At 37.4% G+C, this 20,996-nt stretch overlaps 1 protein-coding gene across 3 annotated transcripts in view; it reads right to left on the bottom strand.

Annotated features, from left to right (window-relative positions):
• Positions 1 to 635: 635 nt before the first annotated feature.
• Positions 636 to 20,996, bottom strand: part of STAM (signal transducing adaptor molecule) — a 73,945-nt gene continuing 53,584 nt past the window's right edge. For all 3 annotated transcript variants that reach the window (XM_028826032.2, XM_015146566.3, XM_077945475.1), the window contains 8 exons: positions 19,846 to 20,038; positions 18,178 to 18,272; positions 14,390 to 14,478; positions 9,870 to 9,957; positions 9,363 to 9,417; positions 8,638 to 8,791; positions 7,506 to 7,681; positions 636 to 1,978 (listed from right to left, as the gene is read on the bottom strand). In XM_028826032.2, coding sequence (XP_028681865.2) covers positions 1,741 to 1,978; positions 7,506 to 7,681; positions 8,638 to 8,791; positions 9,363 to 9,417; positions 9,870 to 9,957; positions 14,390 to 14,478; positions 18,178 to 18,272; positions 19,846 to 20,038 — 1,088 coding nt within the window. In that variant the 3' untranslated portion in view covers positions 636 to 1,740. The remainder of the gene's footprint in view (positions 1,979 to 7,505; positions 7,682 to 8,637; positions 8,792 to 9,362; positions 9,418 to 9,869; positions 9,958 to 14,389; positions 14,479 to 18,177; positions 18,273 to 19,845; positions 20,039 to 20,996) is intronic.

Genomic DNA, 20,996 nt, shown 5'->3' with positions numbered 1-20,996 from the left:
AGCGGAAAAGATTATAATCTCATTGATGTTTATCAAAAAGTAACTTCTAGTTTTTAAAACATGAAATTTGACTTCAGGGCAGGGCAACATATTTTAAACACAGGAAATCGCAACACAACACTAGAGCGAAACACTTAAGTTACCCTTAAGTAATCTTATGGGTGACTAATTTCACAGGCTCAGATTTAAAACTACGGTGCTTTAAATCTGAGCCTGTGAAATTAATCACCCTTAAGACTACTCGCCAAAGATTTACTCTTCTCTCAAAAAGAAAATAAACAAGATACCTGATTACAACAGTCTTAGAAAATAAGCATCAAATTTTCATTTATAGTATGAAACCTGTTATATCAATTCATTAAATATGATGTTCAACTCAACTTTTCAGTTGTTTAAATAGTGTTAAAATAATAGTATAGCCCAATCAGGGAAATTGTAAATATTTAAGATTACAATGTCAGTGGAAAACATTTTTCGCATGAATTAAAAGAAAAGCATTCATTCGAAAATATTCCCAAGTAGGAAGCCAAAATAATTCCATACGAATTTTAAAAGACCAGAAAGAGCAACCCAAAAATCCAGTTTGAAAGATAACAATAAATACATAAACCGTTAAGCAAAGCCAGGAATATAGATTACTTTGAAACATCTACTTATTTCCATTTTAATGAAGAATTAGAGGATACAATGTGTTAAAAGACATATTTAAAAGACTAGCAATGGCATTAGACAGATGAATCAAATTTTGTTGATATCCCAAATAATTACAAGAGACTTCAAGAATGTAGTGTAATTCAGGTTTTCTTTCCAGTTTAAAAATTTCTATCCATTGCCTCTATCTTTGGTGTCACTGCCACCAATAAACACAGTATACAGCTTAGAAACCTAATTACTATCTTCAACTAGGAAAAGGTAAACCAACATCATTTCTTTAAAAATAAGAAATAAAGAATGTGATCGTTCTTAATTTTGTCTCATGGTCTCACAATATTCTGAAATGTCATGCCAAAATGTAAAAGTTCAAAAGGGAACATTATCATTTGCTATAATTGCACCAAAAATTTAGCTACTGTACGCTGGTGTGATGACAGCTAGTAGTATGCAGAGGCTACAGAAAGACATGTGTATTTATAGATGTATCTTTAGCTCACAATTAGTAAAAGGTTCAGTTTAATGTCAAACTGAAACACACGACAACATAATGCGCCTTCAGGTAAATACGCTACAACTTTGTTTTCTTGCAGTTTAAAAGGATAGTATAATTACCTTAAATTTACACAAAACATTAAGAAACATGGTAGCTGTTTATGATTAAAATAAAATAGCAATGTAAATTAATTTAACACAGTGTTAAATATATTCACATGATCACCACTGTGATTCAAAATGGCCACTAATGCAGTTACATATCAATATATGTACATAACATTTGCCACAACAGTTTTCGTAAGTTTGACTTTCTGCAGACCAGGTTTACGAGACAAATAGCCTTGTATCAATTCTTTCATATTATGAAAGGAATTAAATGTTGTAAGTAGTTTCATTCCTCTGGGGGTGGGGGAAGAACCTCTAAAAAGTCAGTGTAAATTGAAGAGAGTTCTACCTTCTTGAATATCTGAACTTCTTGACCTGGAGAGATTCCTATAAGCTGAGGATAAACACATCTTAAGAGAGTAATGAATCTCATAACATTGTCAATGGCATTTAGCAGGCATCTGCCACCAAGTGGAACACCGGGTCCTATAGCAGAGCCTTCTGAGAATACGGTTGCTGTGGCTGAGGCGGCTGTTGGCTGCCTCCCGGCTGAGGCAGGGTTGATGAGGTTAAGTTATAGTTTGGCACCTGGGACATACTAGGTCCTGCATTCTGGTACAGAGTGACATCGGCAGTTGCTGCAGCAGCAGTAGCGGCAGGAGGAGGACTATATACCGGCGCCTGGCTGGGATACGTGTTTCCTTGAACGGAACTCACCATTGTACTGTGGAGGAAGAAAAACACTCAATTAGATCAATACTGATTTATAGAGCAACTTACAGATAAATGGAAAAACTATTTATTAAGCATTCATTCATATAGCCAATTCATTTAATAACCTTTTACTAAATAGCTATACTGTGCCAAACATTGTTATTTTAGGCATTGTCATATCAGGCATTGCATTAAAAAAATGTGTTATTTAAGAATTGTGTAAAAAAAGGTGGGGCGGGGGGTTGCGGAAGTAAGTCTATACCACCATGGAGCCTCTGTTCCAGTGGTAGAAAAGGGTAATAAACACATGGATTGTGTGTCGAGTGGTTATAACTGCTAAGAAGAAAAACAAAGCACAACACGGAGGTCCGAGAGCAGCTGGGACCACGGATTCTAGTTTATGGTAGGGGCCTCTCCAATAAGGCAATATTTAAGCAGAGATGCGGAAAAAGTGAGGGAGTGAGCCAGATAGATCCCATAGGAAAGTGCATTTCAGATAAACAGAAGCCTTTGAGGAGAGAAAACACCAGGCACGTTCAAGGAACAGCAGGAGGCCACGAGCTGCGGTGGCGGCGGGGAGAGCAACTAAGACCACCGGCAGGACTGGGGTGGTGGGGAGGGGCTGGAGAACACAGCACCTGATGGCCACAGTAAGGGCTGTAGCTTACACTCTGAGTGAAACAAAAAGACACTGGCTGGTTCTGAGCAGAAGGGTGGTAAGATTCCACAGGGTTTAACGGGCTCCCTCTGGACCAGGAGAGCGGACTGCAGGCTATTACGATCGACCAGGAGAGAGCCGATCGGCAGCAGGGCCACGGCAGTAATGGTGGAGATGGGAGAAAGGGTCAGGGTCTAGATTTATTTTGAAGATAATGCCTTCAAAATATGATAATGAACCGAAGAGTCCAAAATGCCTGGGGTTTAGAACTGAAAAACTGACAGAAATAACTGGTAGAGTGGCCATTCACTGAAAAGAATACTATGATGGGACTACAGTAGACTGGGGGGTGGGAGGGGTGTGGGGAATATCAAAGTAATAATCTTGGATCTGTCAAGTTTGATGTTCAAAAAACAGACAAGCAAAGAGAATGCATAGGTAGTCAGCTATTCAAGCCTGCTGGCCCGTGGGGAAGTGCGGAGAAATACCCATCTGGGAGCATCTGGGAATCCTCGGCAGAGGCATTCAGAATCATTCAGAATCACGGGGCTGCATGAGATCCCCTAGGGAGCAGCTGCAAACAGACAAAAAGGCAGTCCAGCTACTGAGCACTGGACCTTGAAGTCCATAAGATAAAGCGGCAAGAGGCAAATGAGACTGAGGAGAAGTGGCGGTGAGGCAGAAGGGAAAAGAGAATGGTCACCGGCAAGTGAAGAAAGCATTTCAGAAAAGAGGAGGGAATCACGAACTGTCAAATGGAGGAGGAGGAGAATGGTGAACTGACCAAGAGTCTGGCAATATGGGCATCACCAGTGTCCTTGAAAAGAACTGTCCCAGAGGACTAGTGGAAGGGAAGGCCTCGTAACCTCATTTCTCTTATTTCCTTGAAAATACTACCACGCTGATCAACTCTCTGAAGCTGCACCCCCTCAGTACTGAGTTTGCCTCCCACTCCCACCGCTCCGCTGCCAGTACTCCCGTCTCAAGGCCCTGCACTTGTGCACTGCTCCGATTAGAAAAAGAAAGAAAAAAATCCTTTAAAGGTTGTCTTTATCCACTGCCTCTACTTCCTGTCTTCCTGTTCCCAACCGAATACATGGCATTTCCACTGTAATACACTAGGTTAGCTATGTGAAGAGAAGTACTAAGATGCTGAGAATTCCCCCTACCTTTGTATTGAAAATGTAAAACAAGCTATATATAAAGCAACTGTCAAATTTTCAAAATACTGCCTATTTCTAAACTTTCCTCCAATTGTTATTTATAAATCTATTGTTGGTCAATTCAATGCTCTTGTACTCGGCACAAATTCACTATCTGATGGTAATTTAATTATTATATGAGACGGTAATTTAATGCTACATTTCACCAACTAATGTGGTGACCTAAGGCATTATTTGTCATCACTCCATATGTGTGAGATATAAAGTTGATTAGATGTCAAATTTCATACTATTATTTACAATGGTATGGGCTATAATATTGCCATAATATAGAGTCTATGTGCTGAGTTCTGGAGTCAGAATGTCTGGTTTAGAATCTTAGTTAAGTGAGACTTTGGTTCTGTCTCCAGGTCTCAGCTTCCCCATCTGTAAAATGGGGGTAATAGTTTACCGACTTCACAGGTTATTATGAGGAATAAGTTACTTTGTGTAAGCACACAGCACAGTGCTTGGCACATACTAAATATCCCTTAAATGTTAGTATTATTGGAATCATTCTCAATTTACAGTTCCACCGTCCATCCAGTTGCCTTGGGCAAAACCGTGCAATTCACCAATACTTCTTTCTCTTATCTGCGTTGCACTATCTCCCAACCATGTCACCCAATGTATAATTATTTGCTAATCTCCTAAACAACTCTTTCCAATTAAAAGCACTGTATCTTGTCAACAAATACTCATCATTTCTTGCCTAATATCCACGGTCTCCCAGCTTCTAACCTTGCCCCTAAGAATCCCTCTACACTACTCCCATTTAAAGCCCTTTCTGAACTTTTTCATTATCCCTAAGATGGTATTTAGAACAAGCATTCTTCGACCTTGGCAGTGTCTTCAAGTATGTCTCTCGCTGCTCCCCCACACGCTTTCATCCCTTGGTAAGTGTGCTGCTGGAATGCCGATATGTACCACGCACCTTTCACACCTCCCATCTTTGCTCACTCCACCAGTACCATGCCATTCCAGACTACCGCATCTTTGACATGACAGAACATCTTCCTCACATTTTTTCTACTGGCTAAGAATAACCCTCTTGGAAAACCTCCTCAAACCCTGAGGCTCCTAAAGCACAAGGCATATATCTTTCTTTATTTATAAATCATGTTGTATAACATTATGTTTTTTATGTGTTTGCCCCTACTACTCAGTAAGCACCTTGAAGCTAAAGAAGACTCTCAAGTGTCTAACGTAGTGCCTGGCACATGCTGACTGTAGTAAACTAAAATCGAGACAAATAAATACATAAGCTTCAGTGGTCTCATAATACTAACAGTAACTGTCACTTATTATCACCTTATAATACTACCATCGCTACAGGTAGCTTTAGAAAACTGTCATCAGTGACACCTTCCCCAACTAATAAGACTGTCCTAGGATGACAGAAGTCTGAAAAACGGTGAGCTTTAACACCAAAATTGTATGTAACAAGAGCTAGCCTCTCAGATATATATAAACTGAGGAGTGCTAAAAAACCTGCCTACCAAAAACAACAACAATCCTCACTGACCTTGATTTGCCACTAGAAAGCTCGAGTCAAATACGCAGGACATCTCTAGTAAGACTTCTAACCCTGGCTCTCACTCTTTCCAATTTCCTCATCCTACATTTGCTGTACCAGCAATTCCTCATTTCCCCGTTGAAACACACAAACACACATCTGTTTTTATATATTGATAAATAGATATTACATATTGTACCTTTATATAGAGATATTTAAATGGCCTCTAAGCCTTTGTGAAGCCTTTGCAAGGAATTTTAAAAAATACACCTAACTGATCTAATATAGTACTTGAAATTGTCATTAACACTAAAACATGTATTTATAAAATATTTACTGGGTTCCTATCCAGTGTAAAACTGTGTGCTACATAGGATGGCTGTACAGGTGAAAGAGACAGCGCCAGCTCTCAAGATATTGCCGTTCAGTGGGGATACAAACAAGTAAAAAGGCAACTACCAGCCACGAAACACACAGAAGTACACACACAGTCCTCTGACAGCACACAGGAGGCACAGTGCTGACAGGTGGGAAAGCAAGGAAGACGTCCCAGTAAAAATGCAGCTGAGCTAACAACTAAAGAATATGTAGGAATGAGCCAGGAAGGGAGGGCTAAATATTTCAAGAAAATGTTCTTCAAAAGACACCTATTGAAATAAACATGTGTTCCTTGAGAGGTGACATTAATAGCTACACTCTACGGGTAGGACTGGGCCCGTGCCAGGGATTTCACATCCCGCCTGCAGAAGTAGAGTCACCCACAGAGAACAGCAGCAGGGTGCCACAGCGCTACACAACTTCACTGGTAAAGCACCTACCAACAGGTTATCTCATTCACAAAGATCATTTCCCAAGGTCCTGACCTTGAAGAATGAGTCTCAAGTAATCTCTAGTAACAAGGTAGGTAGAGCAGCATGTGACACAGTCAAACAGAGGACTAGCTGGGGAGAGGTGGCAGTTCTGGCTAATACTAAAATAGCTCAAGGGTCCTATTACGTCGGGAACCCTAGTGTTTTCTCAACAATTCCTACCTTCTGCCCACTTCGTATCTAGTTGTAAAGCAATATATTACTCTAGGAACAGCTGCTTGCTTATTTTCCATAAGGGTATTCATTTCCACCAGATTTCAACTTAAAAAAAAATCCTGCAAGAGAGCAAGCTACACTTAACATTTTTTACTAACATACATAACCCACTAGGGAATGCCCTGTTTTCTGACACTTAGGCCTTGCCATCATCCCCCTTAAGGTCACTTTGGGATACTAACCTGACAACCAAATAATGCTTGAAAATCCCCAAGCATCTCCAACACGTAACTCTTTGAGGATGAATAGTGCAACAGAGAGGGCAGTACAGGAAAATTCCTGGGCAATCCCGATACTGCTGGAAAGGTTTCTAGAAGTTGTGCCTGTGTTACCTAGAAACTTCTATTGCCAGCTAGAATATCGTAACTTCTAGAACACACATTGGTAAACTCTTAAAAGCCTATCCTTTATTTGCTTCAAGGAAAAGATTTCAGCTTAGAGTCCCATTAAAGCAGAAGAAAAAACACATAATAAGCATTTAACTACATGACAGAGAGCACTGTAAGTAAATGGCAAAAGTAAATGGGCCTCTGTCATCACATATTCAGCCATCTGCCTCCTGAGAAACAAGGGCGCTTATCTTCTTGTACCGTCTTGATTCAAATGGGGTACCTTGCTATAATATAAACTAAATTCCAAAATAGGGCAAAAATAAGAAAATATCTGTCTTAAAGAGACAGCTCAGAACTATAATTTTTAAATAACAGAATTTAAATTTTATATAAAATGTGTGGGAAAATGACAAATTATAGTCACTACATGTAAATTTCATTAAAGACATTATCAAATATCATAGATGCAAATAAAAACAACAATAAAAACTTATGGTAAGAGTAGTATTAAAAATATAGGGCTGAAACCAGATTGCAGGAGTTAAGCGAGTGGGGAGCAGAGCACCAGCTTGCTGGCTGGTACTGGAACACCACAGAGGCTCTACTACTCATTACCATGAATGGGGTGGCCGCATGATGCTGACCACAGATATTTATTAGCCATATTTTAGAGTTATAGATAACTGGGGCACTTAAGCAGCTATAACAGCACTAACTCCAAACAAGAATCAACAGTCAAATTACTTTGGGTAAGCAGCCTGAGTCTGCTGACTAGGAAGGGCTGGGTTTGTGGACGGCGGGACGACTGCCTGGCTGAGAGAAGACAGCTGCTCCGGGGGAAGACTGTAGCTCTGGAGGTGGCTCATCTGCGCATTCCCTGCAACCAGGTAGGCACCACTTGGAGGAGGCCCTGCATACACCTGGGACAGTTAAAGAGAAATCATATTCAATTCTAAAATTTTAATAAGCATACTGAACTCTCTCTATAGAGGTATTCAGTTACAAAAACAAGAAAAATTACCACTCTGGAATCCTTTGGTAAAAGTTACTTCTGTCAACAGGCATTTTGAAAAATGTTTTTCAATGAAATAGGCTGTTGATGGTTTTCATTTTTAGTTAAACATATGCTGAACTCACGTTTATCTCCATACTGAAGCATTAAAGAAACTTACCCTGAAACTTTATACTAATCCCCCTTTACATTAAATATATTTTAATATTCTGTATGTTGGTATTTTTTTAAGGACTCCCAAAGGATATTTAAAAAGTGTATTTGAACTCATTGTTTTGTAGCCATAGACTGCAATGGATACAAGTCACATTTCCTAAACTGCCAGACTGCAATGGATAAAAGCAATTTCCTTTAAAAAACAACAACAAAAACTATTAGTATAATTAGTATGTTATATACTGTAATTGCCAAGTAAAAAAATTCTGTTAAACTTTAATTCTAAACATTAGTTTCAGAAAGTTTCAAACAGCTATTTCAAATAATCTCAAATGCATTTGAGAATTTATTTATTTATTTATTTACTTATTTATTTATTTTAGAGGCAGGGTGTCACTGTTGCCCAGGCTGGAGTACAGTGGGGCGAACAAGGCTCACCGCAGCCTAGACCTTCTGGGCTCAAGTTATCCACCCACCTCAGCCTTTCGAGTTGTAGGGACCAAGGAACATGCCCCCAGCCTGGCTAATTTTTTTTTTTTTTTTTGGTAGAGACAGGGTCTCACTATGTTGCCCAGGCTGGTCTTGAACTCATGGTCTCAAGCAATCCTCTTGCCTTGGCCTCCCAAATTACTGAGATTACAGGCATAAGCCACCACGTCTGACCGTGCATTTGAGAATTTAAAACAACATGGCCTTCTAAAAGCTTACCTGAGAACCAGAAACACCAGACGACTGCATATAATATGGCTGATTCTGTAACTTTGCATACATGGAATACATCGGATCTTCGTTCATTAACTTGGTATATAAGGAAAGTGCCTCCATCACTTTCACATTAAGTTCTGAGAGTTCTGAATGTTTTCTGAAACATGACACAATAATTTGAAACACAGCTGTTGCTGAAATGATATAATGTTCTAAATACTGATACATCAAAATATCAAAAAGAGCAAAAAGTAGTACTGGCAGACATTATTAAAAATTTCACCTATAACAAAAATATCCTGCATTTTAGCCCTGAAGCAACCCAAACTGTTTAAGGCTTACGTGCTGTGCTGAGGGAACTCCAGCTTATCGTATCTGACTGTACCAGAAATATCTTGGTTTCCCTAGTTACTAACATATGGGTCATTTCTGAGCTCTGGTAATGCCACTTCAGCAAAGAGGATTACACAGCTAAGCCCTTGTTTTTAAAAAGACCTATCTATGCTGGTCTTTTTGACTATATTGTAAAGGTCAATCAAATCCTCACTTTAAAAAAAAGGACAAATGAGTCTAATTCTCCACATCTAGCAGAAGACACATGAATGAGAATTGGTTCCTCCACAATATTTCTTTTTTTTAAAAAAAGGCAGTTATAGCCCACTTTGCAGTTTATAGCGATAGCGTCAGTAAGGAAGGTACACAACATAAATGCACCCATGTTCTTTTACCTATCAATATCTTCCAGCTTTTCATCAATGAGAGGGCCCATCTGGTGACACATTGCTAAAATGACAAGATGTAAAGGAACATAAGAAAGTACAAGAAAAAAAAAATGTGAACCTTTGATAGATATTTGTATAATTTAAAGAATAAAAGATTTAATTTGGAGTAATAAAAATATACATTCGTTAACTTTAGTCTGCAAAACCCAAAATTGATTTTCTTAAAGTATAATGGTGACAACTTAATCTAAAATACTAATCCCGAAATCTTAAAGTGCCATTTTTCATTTTACAAGATTCTAAAATGTTGAATAGAATACTTAGTTTGGATAGAAAATTGTAAGAATTCAAATTCTACCCAAGGTCTAAACTGCATATGAAAGGGAGCCTGGGTCAAGGAGAAGTGAGAAATGTTCCATTTTTAATATTATTCTCAAAATCCATTCTTCAACAGGACACCAGTTAGTAACCTCGAATTATTCTTTATCTGCAAGGTAAATAGAAAAGTTTTACCTTCAAGATGAAGTAGCTCTGGGAGGTCTGGCTGATCGTCACTGGGGTCTGTACTTTGCAACATTTGTAGCAACTGGTCCATTTTATCCTACAGGAATGAAGTAGTTAATATAAAAAGCAACCAACCTTTATGCAACTTTGTGTTTTCACCTTATTAACTAGACAAACTTTCAAAATTCATAGTTATGGAGACTCCAATTTTGCTTTTATGTTTTCAGTGTCCCATGTATTTATTCTCTTTAGTACCACATGAAGTCAGAGCCTTGAAAGTGTTTCCTATATATTTTTGAAACTGCTCAGGAGGCTGAGGTGGGAGGATCACTTGAGCCCAGGAGGTCAAGGCTGCAGTGAGCTATGATCTCACCACGCACTTCAGCCTGGACAACAGAGCAAGACCCTGTCTAAATCAATCAATCAATCAATCAATCAATCAATCAACCAACTGCTAACAGAGATTCTCTTAAGTGAGAAGAAATCGAGCCACATTTAAACTTACAATGCATGAGTTCTTCCACCTCTTATGTCATGCTAGAGGATTTTGCTTTGTTTCAGAGCAGCTTTAGCTTAGCCACGCCAACAAGTGTACTATCCATCTCAAGATGGCATTGCTTCTGACTAACAACTTGTCATTCCTTCTCCCCCATGGTGAATACAGCAGCTGTTTCAGTAAGGCAGAGCTCAGCTGTATCACAGCTGCTCTTCTGAGTGGGACTCTCAGGATTTATTCTACATTTTCTTTCTACCAGTGTTTCAGTTAGTCATAAAAGGAAGGAGGAAGACTAGTGGTTTCTCGATTTTCCTATGTGGGAAAGGCTGGAAGATACCTCAAACCAGTGACACAGATCTATTTCTGAATCTTTTGTTGTACAGACCAATGGAACTAATGAAACCATCATTACATAAACACATCTATATGATATATAAGTATATATGTATTTATGTTTTTTAAAAAATCAAAACAGATCTACTCTACCATGACTACTACTAAAACAATTACAAACCTTTCTCCATGCATGGTTTTCACATGGTTATGCTACCATATATAGGTACATAGGGCAAATAAAGACAACTAATTCTAAGCAAAGTAATTACTTAAAATTTAAAAACTATGATTCTGTGTAAAAGGAAAATAGCTTGAGAAACAAATTAATCATCAGAGAGTGAAACTGACATAAATATGCTAAAAAAAACTCTTCCCAAGTCAAAAGAATTCTGTATTTTGAAATGGATACCAATTTTCAATGTAAATTATTCACAATTTTCATTTTAAGCAGTCTTACAAAACAAAAATATGTCAGAAAGTTTGCCTACCACACACAAAAAAAGGTCAAATGAAAGTGAGAGTCCATTAACACACAGATGGTTTCTGTTTTGTTTGCTTACAGAACACTACACAATATTTAAAATTATTTAGTGTCATAGAAGTAGGGTTTCTAGATAGACAACTAGTCTGCCTCTGCAAGTTTTTTTTTTTGAGACAGAGTCTCACTGTCCCCCAGGCTGGAGTGCAGTGGCATGATCTTGGCTCACTGTAACCTCTGCCTCCCAGATTCAAGTGATTGTCCTGCCTCAGCTTCCCAAGTAGCTAGGATTACAAACGCGCATCACCACGCCCAACTAATTTTTGTATTTTTAGCAGAGACAGGGTTTTACCATGTTGGCCAGGATGGTATCGATCTCCTGCCCTTGTGATCCGCCCGCCTCGGCCTCCCAAAGTGCTGGGATTACAGGCGAGAGCCACTGCGCCTGGCCAGCATTTTCTTACATAATGCAATCAGTCAAACATCACTTCCCCTAGCCCAGGTGGATTCCTTGTCCTTAGCACAGTCTTCCACAGTCTGTTTCACTCTTCAAATTTTGTTTCTGCCTCCCACAAAAGACTGCTACAAGCCCATAAACCCCTTCACATATTTCAGAGATAACATCTCATTTTTCATACGTTTAAAATGTTACAAAGGATAAGATTTCCAGGACATTAAGCGTTGACATTTTAAAATAAAACAGTCAAAAACTCCTTTAAATATAGCCAAAGGAATTTAAACACCATAGCAATCTGCACTCACCATTACCATTCAAAAAACAGTCTCTGTCATGTATTTCAAATTGTTTTTCTCCTTGAACTCATCATATTTCCACTCAATTTCCCACCCCCCCAAAATTTTATCCTAATATGCTTGAAAGTTTTCTACTGATGACCATATGAGATTTCTTTGCACTAAAAATATGTAAATTGATGATAATACTCTCGGTGTTAGATACATTCATATGTATACGGTAATGATTATATTTATTATTAATATATAAAGGGTCAAAACAACACTAACTATATTTCAAGTTTTGAAAAGTAAAATGAGCCAGGATTCAGCATCAGTTCTATTCCTGTTTTTCGTTTTTATAGTTGAAAGTGAGGAGAAATTTTGTTTATATAATCAAGCTATTATGGCAATTTCATTAAGTTCTTTCAGTGCCTTCTGAAAGATGGAATGGAATGACAGTGGTCTGTCATTAAAAATTATTTTTAATGATCTACTAGCTGAAAATTCATTTTGGTCCTATTTTTTAAAAACAAAAAATATGAAACCATCTCAGCTGTGTTAACTAGTCATTAGAGCCATTACTTTCTTTTTTTTTTTTTTTTGAGACAGAGTGTCTCTCTGTCGCCCAGGCTGGAGTGCAGTGGCCGGATCTCAGCTCACTGCAAGCTCCGCCTCCCAGGTTTACGCCATTCTCCGGCCTCAGCCTCCCGAGCAGCTGGGACTACAGGCGCCCGCCACCTCGCCCGGCTAGTTTTTTGTATTTTTTAGTAGAGACGGGGTTTCACCGTGTTAACCAGGATGGTCTCGATCTCCTGACCTCGTGATCCGCCCGTCTCGGCCTCCCAAAGTGCTGGGATTACAGGCTTGAGCCACCGCACCCGGCCTTAGAGTCATTACTTTCTTAATACAAACACCAATATTTGGAATCATCCCTGGTAATTCTTATACTCTGAGGCAATGTACCAGGGTAATCTTCACTATGGGCAAGTGGTAAGCCTTTTTTCTGTAAAGTGGGAGAGAAGACTTGAAAAGGAAAAGAGGGGGGAAAACGACAAATGGTAGGAGAGAATGTTTTCAGGCAGATCAATTTCAGGAAAGAATGCTATGGTAAATCAGGATCTGAAAAGATTCTCTTTAAATTATGCCAGGGGCCAAGCAAACTTTTTCTGTCATGGCCAGCCAGTAAATATTTCAGGCTTTGCAGGCCATATGATCTCTGTTGCTACTACTCAATTCTTCCACTGCAGCACAAAAGCAACAGACAATGTATAAATAAATGTATCTGTGTTCCAATAAACAGGCAACAGGCTAAATTCGGCCTGAGAGTTTGCCAACCCCTGATCTATACAATGTGACACTTAAAAAATCCTGAATGGTTTGCTAGTTGCATAATTTAATTTAGTAAGTTAATTCAACAGTTACGTTAATGGTATTTTTAAAACACGGTATTAAGTTTGAGTAGACAAAGACAACCACAAACATGCTTTTTATTTTTTCATAAACACACTTAAAGATGAAAAAGGTAGCCAGTTTCAATCTTTTCTTTATATGTAGGAATAGCAGATGTTTCTATAAAGCTTAACTAAATAGGAGTGATTAACTTAATTCAAGAAATCTCAAATTTAAATCCAATAATACAAATTTGGGTATCATCATGTGGCTCCAAAAATTATGATGTGTCACCAAGTTGACATTATATTTTTGAGCATAATTACTAAAAATATACATTGTTTCAGGTGTGACAATGACATATGAAGACATTTAATATAAAATTAGCATAAGCTTTTCCTCAAATACTAGAATGTGTTCAATACGAGGAGCCATGAATCATCTCCAATGATATTCAATATATTAGCACTGCTTTTATAAAATGATTTATGTAGAAGTAATTTAATGACAATTTTATTTTTAGAACAGTAATTTATTTGTTTCAACAGATAGTCAACCAGTGTCCCTTCCTCAGTAATACGCAAACTAAACTAGTTTATATCCTTGTGGAGTATGCCAGGAAACAGGAGTTCTCGCATGGTATGAATAGGAGTGTAAAAACCTGTTTTGCTCAACAATTTGACAGTATCTATTAACATGGAAAACACACAAATCCTTCAACTCAACAGTTTCACTCCTGGATATCTACCCTAAAGAAACACAAAGATAGATGTTAAAAAAAAAAATCTCACTACAACACTGTAAAAGCTGTAAACAACCTAGGCATTCAACAACAGATTAAATAAATCATGTTAAGGTCACTCTACAGAATATTCAGCAGGAATTTAAAATAATGAGGCTCTGACATGGCAAACAAAGGACTGGAGAGGAAGTTTGAAAAACAATCTGCATCGTCTACATTGCTTGAATTTTTGTAACAGAAAAACACAAAAATTTTTGCAACAAAAAAACTCAAGTAATCAATTTTCTTTTTAAGCAAAACCATTTAAATTTCAATACAAAGCACCAACTCCTATCACCATGGAAACCACTTACTTCATCAATAAAGGCTGGTTCCGGCTCTGGTTCTATTGTCTCTACCTGAACATCATCACTAAATTGTACCGTCTTCTTCTCTGTTTTAACTGTAAGATATGTAAAAGTTATCTTTTTTTATAATACATTTAAAATTCTACTTTAAAGCACTTTAACTTCCAAGAGAGATTTGGGGATTTTTCTTATATTCCCAGCAAGCTAAAAGGCACAATTTAGGAAATAACTGAGTTGCAGATTTTGGCAGTAATAACAGAACATTAGTTTATGAAATTGGATTTCTTAATTTTCTCTTGTAAACATTTTACATTTTCCATAAAAAGAGATTTCACTAATAAGAAGAGTTGTATTTCTGAAAAAAGATTAATCACCTACTACATATCAGAGTTTAGTAAGCTGGAGGACAAAAGCAAAGTTTTTCAATGGCCTAAATGAATTCTGCAATTTATTTATTTATTTATTTATTTTTTGAGACAGAGTCTCGCTCTGTCGCCCAGGCTGGAGTGCAGTGGCCGGATCTCAGCTCACTGCAAGCTCCGCCTCCCGGGTTCACGCCATTCTCCTGCCTCAGCCTCCCGAGTAGCTGGGACTACAGGCGCCTGCCACCTCGCCCGGCTAAGTTTTTGTATTTTTAGTAGAGACAGGGTTTCACCGTGTTAGCCAGGATGGTCTCGATCTCCTGACCTCGTGATCCGCCCGTCTCGGCCTCCCAAAGTGCTGGGATTACAGGCTTGAACCACCGCGCCCGGCCGAATTCTGCAATTTAAAATAAACCCTCTTTTTAAATTACCAATCCTTCAAGAAAAAAATCTCATTTCACAGGAAAAAAAAAACCTGGTTTGATAGAAAATCCACATTACTCCAATGTAATGAACGGGAAAATCAGCTATATATTCTCTGGCATGCCACTTAGGCTTTTAGAGAATGACGTTCATGCCAGTGGAGAACTTTGCAAGTGGCCTTGGCAGGGATCTCAGTTTTCCAACAAATCAGCCTGTACTTTCTAGTTATGTAATATTATTATTTGACAATGAAAAGTGGTCATTGAGGGATCAACAACCCATTGGCCAGAAGCACATAGTTCTCCTACTCACCAAAGCAATCTTTAAAAATGATTTAACATAACGATAGCTATATAATAAACTCCAAATACTACTGAAAGGCACATACGACTCTACTAAACAAATTTCCTTTCTATTCTTTTTAATCCTTGCATCAATGTGGTCGATCAATTCATAAAAATATTAGGAATCATGATGGAAAGGGAGATGGGAGGGGGCAATTTAAGGAAGGGAAATAATGTTTATTAAACTATTGAGTATGCTTGATGGAATATTACATTTCCTCCAGTGAATCTCCAAAACAATCCTATGAGATATGCCCTTTTTATAAATAAGGTAGTTTGGAAAGATGAAAAACTCTTGTAAAAGAGAAAGCTAATAAATGACAAAGGCTGGATTTGAATGCCAATCAATCTTGTTCTACTAGCCCATACTACTGGAATCTGGCCTGTGCCTGTGATTTTACCCGAAGAACATGAAGTCCAATCACTTGGGTACTCTATGTTGTGTGCTTCTGTATAACACAGAAATAGCTTAATTTCCAACCTAAGAAATATAATCATTCCATTCAAGTCACCAAAAGCAAAATTCTACATACAAAAAAAAGTTTCAGCTGATTCAGTTTCCTATAAAGGAAAAGAAACATCTGCAGCAGACATTTTTGCTTTTTATATCTTGAGCTATGACAAGTAGAAAGCTGGGATAGCACTGCATTGGCCATTACCCACAAGAAAACACATGGCAGACTTCATATTCTAACAGCTCTTGATGCACAAGTTTGCAGCCCCTTTTCTCACAGGAACTAATACTATGTGTGTGTAAAAAAAAATTTTATTTATATACAATATATAACAAAAAGATTTCACAATATTTTACTGTATCTCCAAACCAAAAGCAAGCTAAATAGGGCAGCCATTTCTATTTGACATGCTAAGTGAAGTGGGCTTCTATTTCCTCAAAAGAATGATGCTCTGGGGATCATGCTAGCACCTGCTCTCCATGCTTGAGAACTACAACCCCATTACATAAGCTCTGATGCTTCAGTTTCTCTTTTAGATTGTCCAGAGTGAAAAACATGAGAAAAACTAGAAAACTCATATGGAGGCTGCATTGCTATATGACTGACAAAAAAAAAAAAAAAAAAAAAAAGATGAAATGGATCCAGGATCTACATGAGATCCTGGACCTTATCTTGAACAGAACTCCAAGCAATTCTATCCTCTCCAGGAAATGATTCAGGACCAAAAAAAAAAAAAAAAAAAAAAAGTCCCAAAACAAACAAAACATCATTACTAGCCCAGGTTATTAAAAAGTCAGCATAGTACGCAATGCCATTTAAATAAGGCTGACATGTTTTTGAACTCTCACAGACATAGAAAACATCATTGAAAGACTGGGTCTCACCAATGTGTCTCTATAAACATGACACCAGGCACCCTGGCAGTGCTATGAGAGTGCATCATTTTCTTAAAGATCTGTATTTTCTGTTTTGCTGTTCAAGCCTTCTCTTGAAAGAGAAGTGAAGTGTCTCTTTATTGTTAACATATATATTTCTGTATCATTTATTCCATAAGTATTTATGTAGCATGTATTGTAAGATTCACTATTAGGAGCTACTGGAAATAAAAAGATGACCGGGACAAAGATTTTTTTTTCTTAAAGTTCTTATAAACTAAAAAACACCTAAGCATCTTGTGGTTTGTAATTTTCTTTGATCCCTTCTATCTAGCATTAAAAAAAGATAATATGAGCTATTTTGCCAAATAACTATAGCATATCAACCTACACATAGAAGCTGTTTAAATAAAGAGTCAGCACACTACGCAATGCCATTTAACCAACACAGATCTATTTTTCTGTTTTCCTAGAGGGAGATTATGACTTAAACTTTGCTTGATGACTAAACTCATCATTATGAAGATTCATTAAAGCAAAGTATTATGTAGAAATACAGTAAACTGTCTCTCACTACTTTGACCGACTATGTAGCTATGTCTCCTGAAACTGTTAAGCCTGCCACTGGTATCACTTTTTCTCCACGGCCCCACTTTCTAGTTTATTATCCTAGTCAGCAGGGTTTGTAAATCAAACAAACTTTTATATGATTAGTAAAAATGGTTCCTTCTGAATATCTGACATGTTGCTTGGAGACCACTGTTTTCAAGTCTGGGACTACACACTAGAGAAACAGTCCCAACCTTTGAACAGGAAAAATTCTCCCTGAGGTTATACTGTACTTGTCACACTGTAATGAACTGGTAAGAAAAACATATAATGTATAAATTCTGTAAAACTTCTTAATGAATTTGCATTTTAACAACAACCTCTACATAGACATATATGAAAAAAAAGTTAGGCCAGGCACGATGGCTCACGCCTGTAATCTCAGCACTTTGGGAAACTGAGGTGGGTGGATCACCTGAGGTCAGGAGTTCAAGATCAGCCTGGCCAACATGGTGAAACCCCGTTTCTACTAAAAATACACACACACACACACACACACACACACACAAATAGCTGGAAGTGGCGGCTGGCACCTGTAATCCCAGCTACTCGGGAGGCTGAAGCAGGAGACTCATCTGAACCTGGGAGGCGGAGGTTGCAATGATCCGAGATCGCACCATTGCACTCCAGCCTGGGCAACGCTGCTCTAAAAAGTTCAGTTTACTCAACTTCCATTAAGAAAAGGATTAGAAAACATTATTTATTGGCAGGCTGGAAAATACTTACTCATTTCTGGTTCAGCAGTGAGATCTGCTGTCACAAAATTAGATGGAAATAACCCTATGCCTTGATGGGTTTCACCTTTCCACCAGTTAGGATCACTATGACAAACAGAAAACAATGCTTTACCACAACATTTTTATTTCTATAAATCTTTATCTTTTGTAGTATTTAACTTACACTATTACAAAATTTGAATCTCACAATAACCCACTGAAAAGGCCAATGAATCTTCCTTTATTACAAAAGAAGAAGCCTCAGAAAAGGTAAGAAGCTATTAAACACAGGGTTGTTTATCCTTTTGACTGTGGATGCATGCTTTGCAGTTATGGACTCTCTCCCAAAAAAGAGGTACCCATATGAAAAAATTGTCAGCTTCAGGTGGTTCACAGGCTCCAGAGTAAGAAGTCTTTGTAATGAGATATAAAGACAGGCTCTCACTTTCAGTCTCCATTCCTAAATCATTGCTCTTTCCAGTACACATTAGCAAGGTTTTTCTTTTTATCTCCCAACAGAACAAATATGAAAGATGACGCTGTTCACAGTGTAAAACATTCACAAAGAGTACACTCCTAGGTAAACTCTAGTATATGGAAAGCTAGCAAGCACTTAATAAATGTTTTTGAAAGAACAGATGCAAGGTTTTGTGCAATTTCCAGCCAACCAGCTCAAATTTTACTTCATTTTCTTCCACTCAAAAAATCAAACAAACAAATAAAAAAAAAAAATGTTAAAATATGTCTGAATGTTTGTGTCTTCCCAAAATTCACAGGTTGAAATCCTAACCCCCAAAGCAATGGTATCACAAGGGGGGGCCTTTGGAAAATGATTAGGTCATGAACGGGATTAGCAACCTTATAAAAGAGACCCCAGAAAGCTCATTGCTCCTGCTGCCACGGGAGGACACAGCAAAATGACAGCCTTCTACAAACCAGAAAGTGGGCATTCCACATACAGTCAATCTGTCGGGTCCTTGACCATGGACTTATACTCCAGAACTGTGAGGAATAAATTCCTGTTGTTTTTAAACCAGTTAGTCCATGGTAGTTTGTTATGGCAGCCCAAATGGACTAAGGTAGTAAGAGAGATACTACAGGAAGAACTTTAAATCAATTTGAGCTGATTTTTTAAAAACACCTGTAAATTTCAATACTGCATTATCAGTAACAAGCATCAGTAACAATTCATTTTCAAGTAAAACATCACAAAGCTAGAGTAAAAAAACTGATGCACCGTATCACCTCCTGAATAAACGTATAATTCCATATAAAATAAAGTTGTTTCATATGGACATACTGTTCTGTGTATAAAAACTCAATAGATTATATGTTTCTTACAAATTCCATTAAGTACATATACATACTCAGTGTTTTTCCAGAACTGTACCTTTTTAAATAATGTAACAATCTATATTATTAGGTAGAACCAAAAATGAATAGATTAAACTACGCCTCCAAAACAAATTAAAAACTAAGAAATAAATAAGAAAAAAATTAAACAAAATAAGAATCCACTGAGTATAACACAAGCAAATCAGCCAACTGTCTGCCATACAGAGAAGCATCTGGGTCAATATTTATTATTATATTTGGTAACTGCGATCAACAGGAATAATATGAAACACCGAAGCCATACATACTTTCATACAAATTTTAAATGTAATATTAACATTACCTGTCATCAAGAACTGTAATAATTTCTCCAGCTTTAAAAGTAAGTTCATTATCTTCAGCAGCTTCAAAGTCATATATAGCACGAACTTTTCGGCCTTCATGTTGGTGGTTAGTTAAGAGGTTGGATGTGCTTGGATACAAAGTGGAAAGGGTGGTTGACTGCTGCCTTTGTTCCTTGAGAGACAACTCAATGGCTAGAAAACAATGAGTTTTTAAAAATCCAAAATGTTATTATATCCAACAATCTGAAGAAGTAGAAAAAGACATCAAGGTAAAAGGTATTCTTCCTTCAACAGCATAGTTAGAAACTAGAACATATCCTGATATATTGAACAAAAATCATGTTGTCAGTTTTATTCATTCATTCACAACTGAAAGTTTAAAAATAAATTAACAAAATTGGAACAGCGTGGTAATTCCTATTTTTACTGAACAAATACAATGTAAATTATTCTGGGTAATAAAAAATACAAACTCTTAGATCTCCTTTTCTTTTTCAGCTGCAGGTATTTTGCATTTTCCTTGACCTTTTAAATGTATTCCTATAGCTTAAGTTTTCAAAATAATCATCAAAATTGCCTGGAAAGTCAAGAGTATCAAGCTTCACTGCAGACTTACTAAATCAAAGCCTTAATCTTGGAGAATCAGGATTTTATTGCTCCAAGGGTAATTCTTAGCAGTCTAAAGACTCAATGTAACAAATCCACCAAAATAGATCTCAAATGTGTCTCCTCTATCTCCACCACTACTCCCCCAGTGCAGACCATCACCATATGTCATTCAGGCTCTGAAATGTAATCTCAGTGCATTGATTATCCTGCTTCCAACTCAACCCAGAGCCCTTTCTGCTCCTCCACTCTTGTTTTAGATTAATAAAAGAACCAATATGAAAACAAAACTTTAAAGCTACTAAAAGTCAATATAGAAAACTATATTTTAGGACCCTGAGGTAGAGAACAGTATTTTTTAAAAGCCACTAAAAAGTAAAAATCATAACAAAAGAGCAAACAGCTCTGGCCTTCTCAAAACTTAAAATTTCTACTTGATAAAATACACCATTATCAAAGTTAAGGTCAAAAACCAGGAGTAGATATCTACAATAATTAGATAACAAATTAATATTTCAAATAAAGACTTCTACATATCATTATT

Source organism: Macaca mulatta, chromosome 9 (assembly GCF_049350105.2).
Source record: "Macaca mulatta isolate MMU2019108-1 chromosome 9, T2T-MMU8v2.0, whole genome shotgun sequence".
Classification (NCBI taxonomy): domain Eukaryota; kingdom Metazoa; phylum Chordata; class Mammalia; order Primates; family Cercopithecidae; genus Macaca; species Macaca mulatta.
Note: the sequence above shows the minus strand (reverse complement) of the source record. Positions and strands in the feature narration are given on the sequence as shown.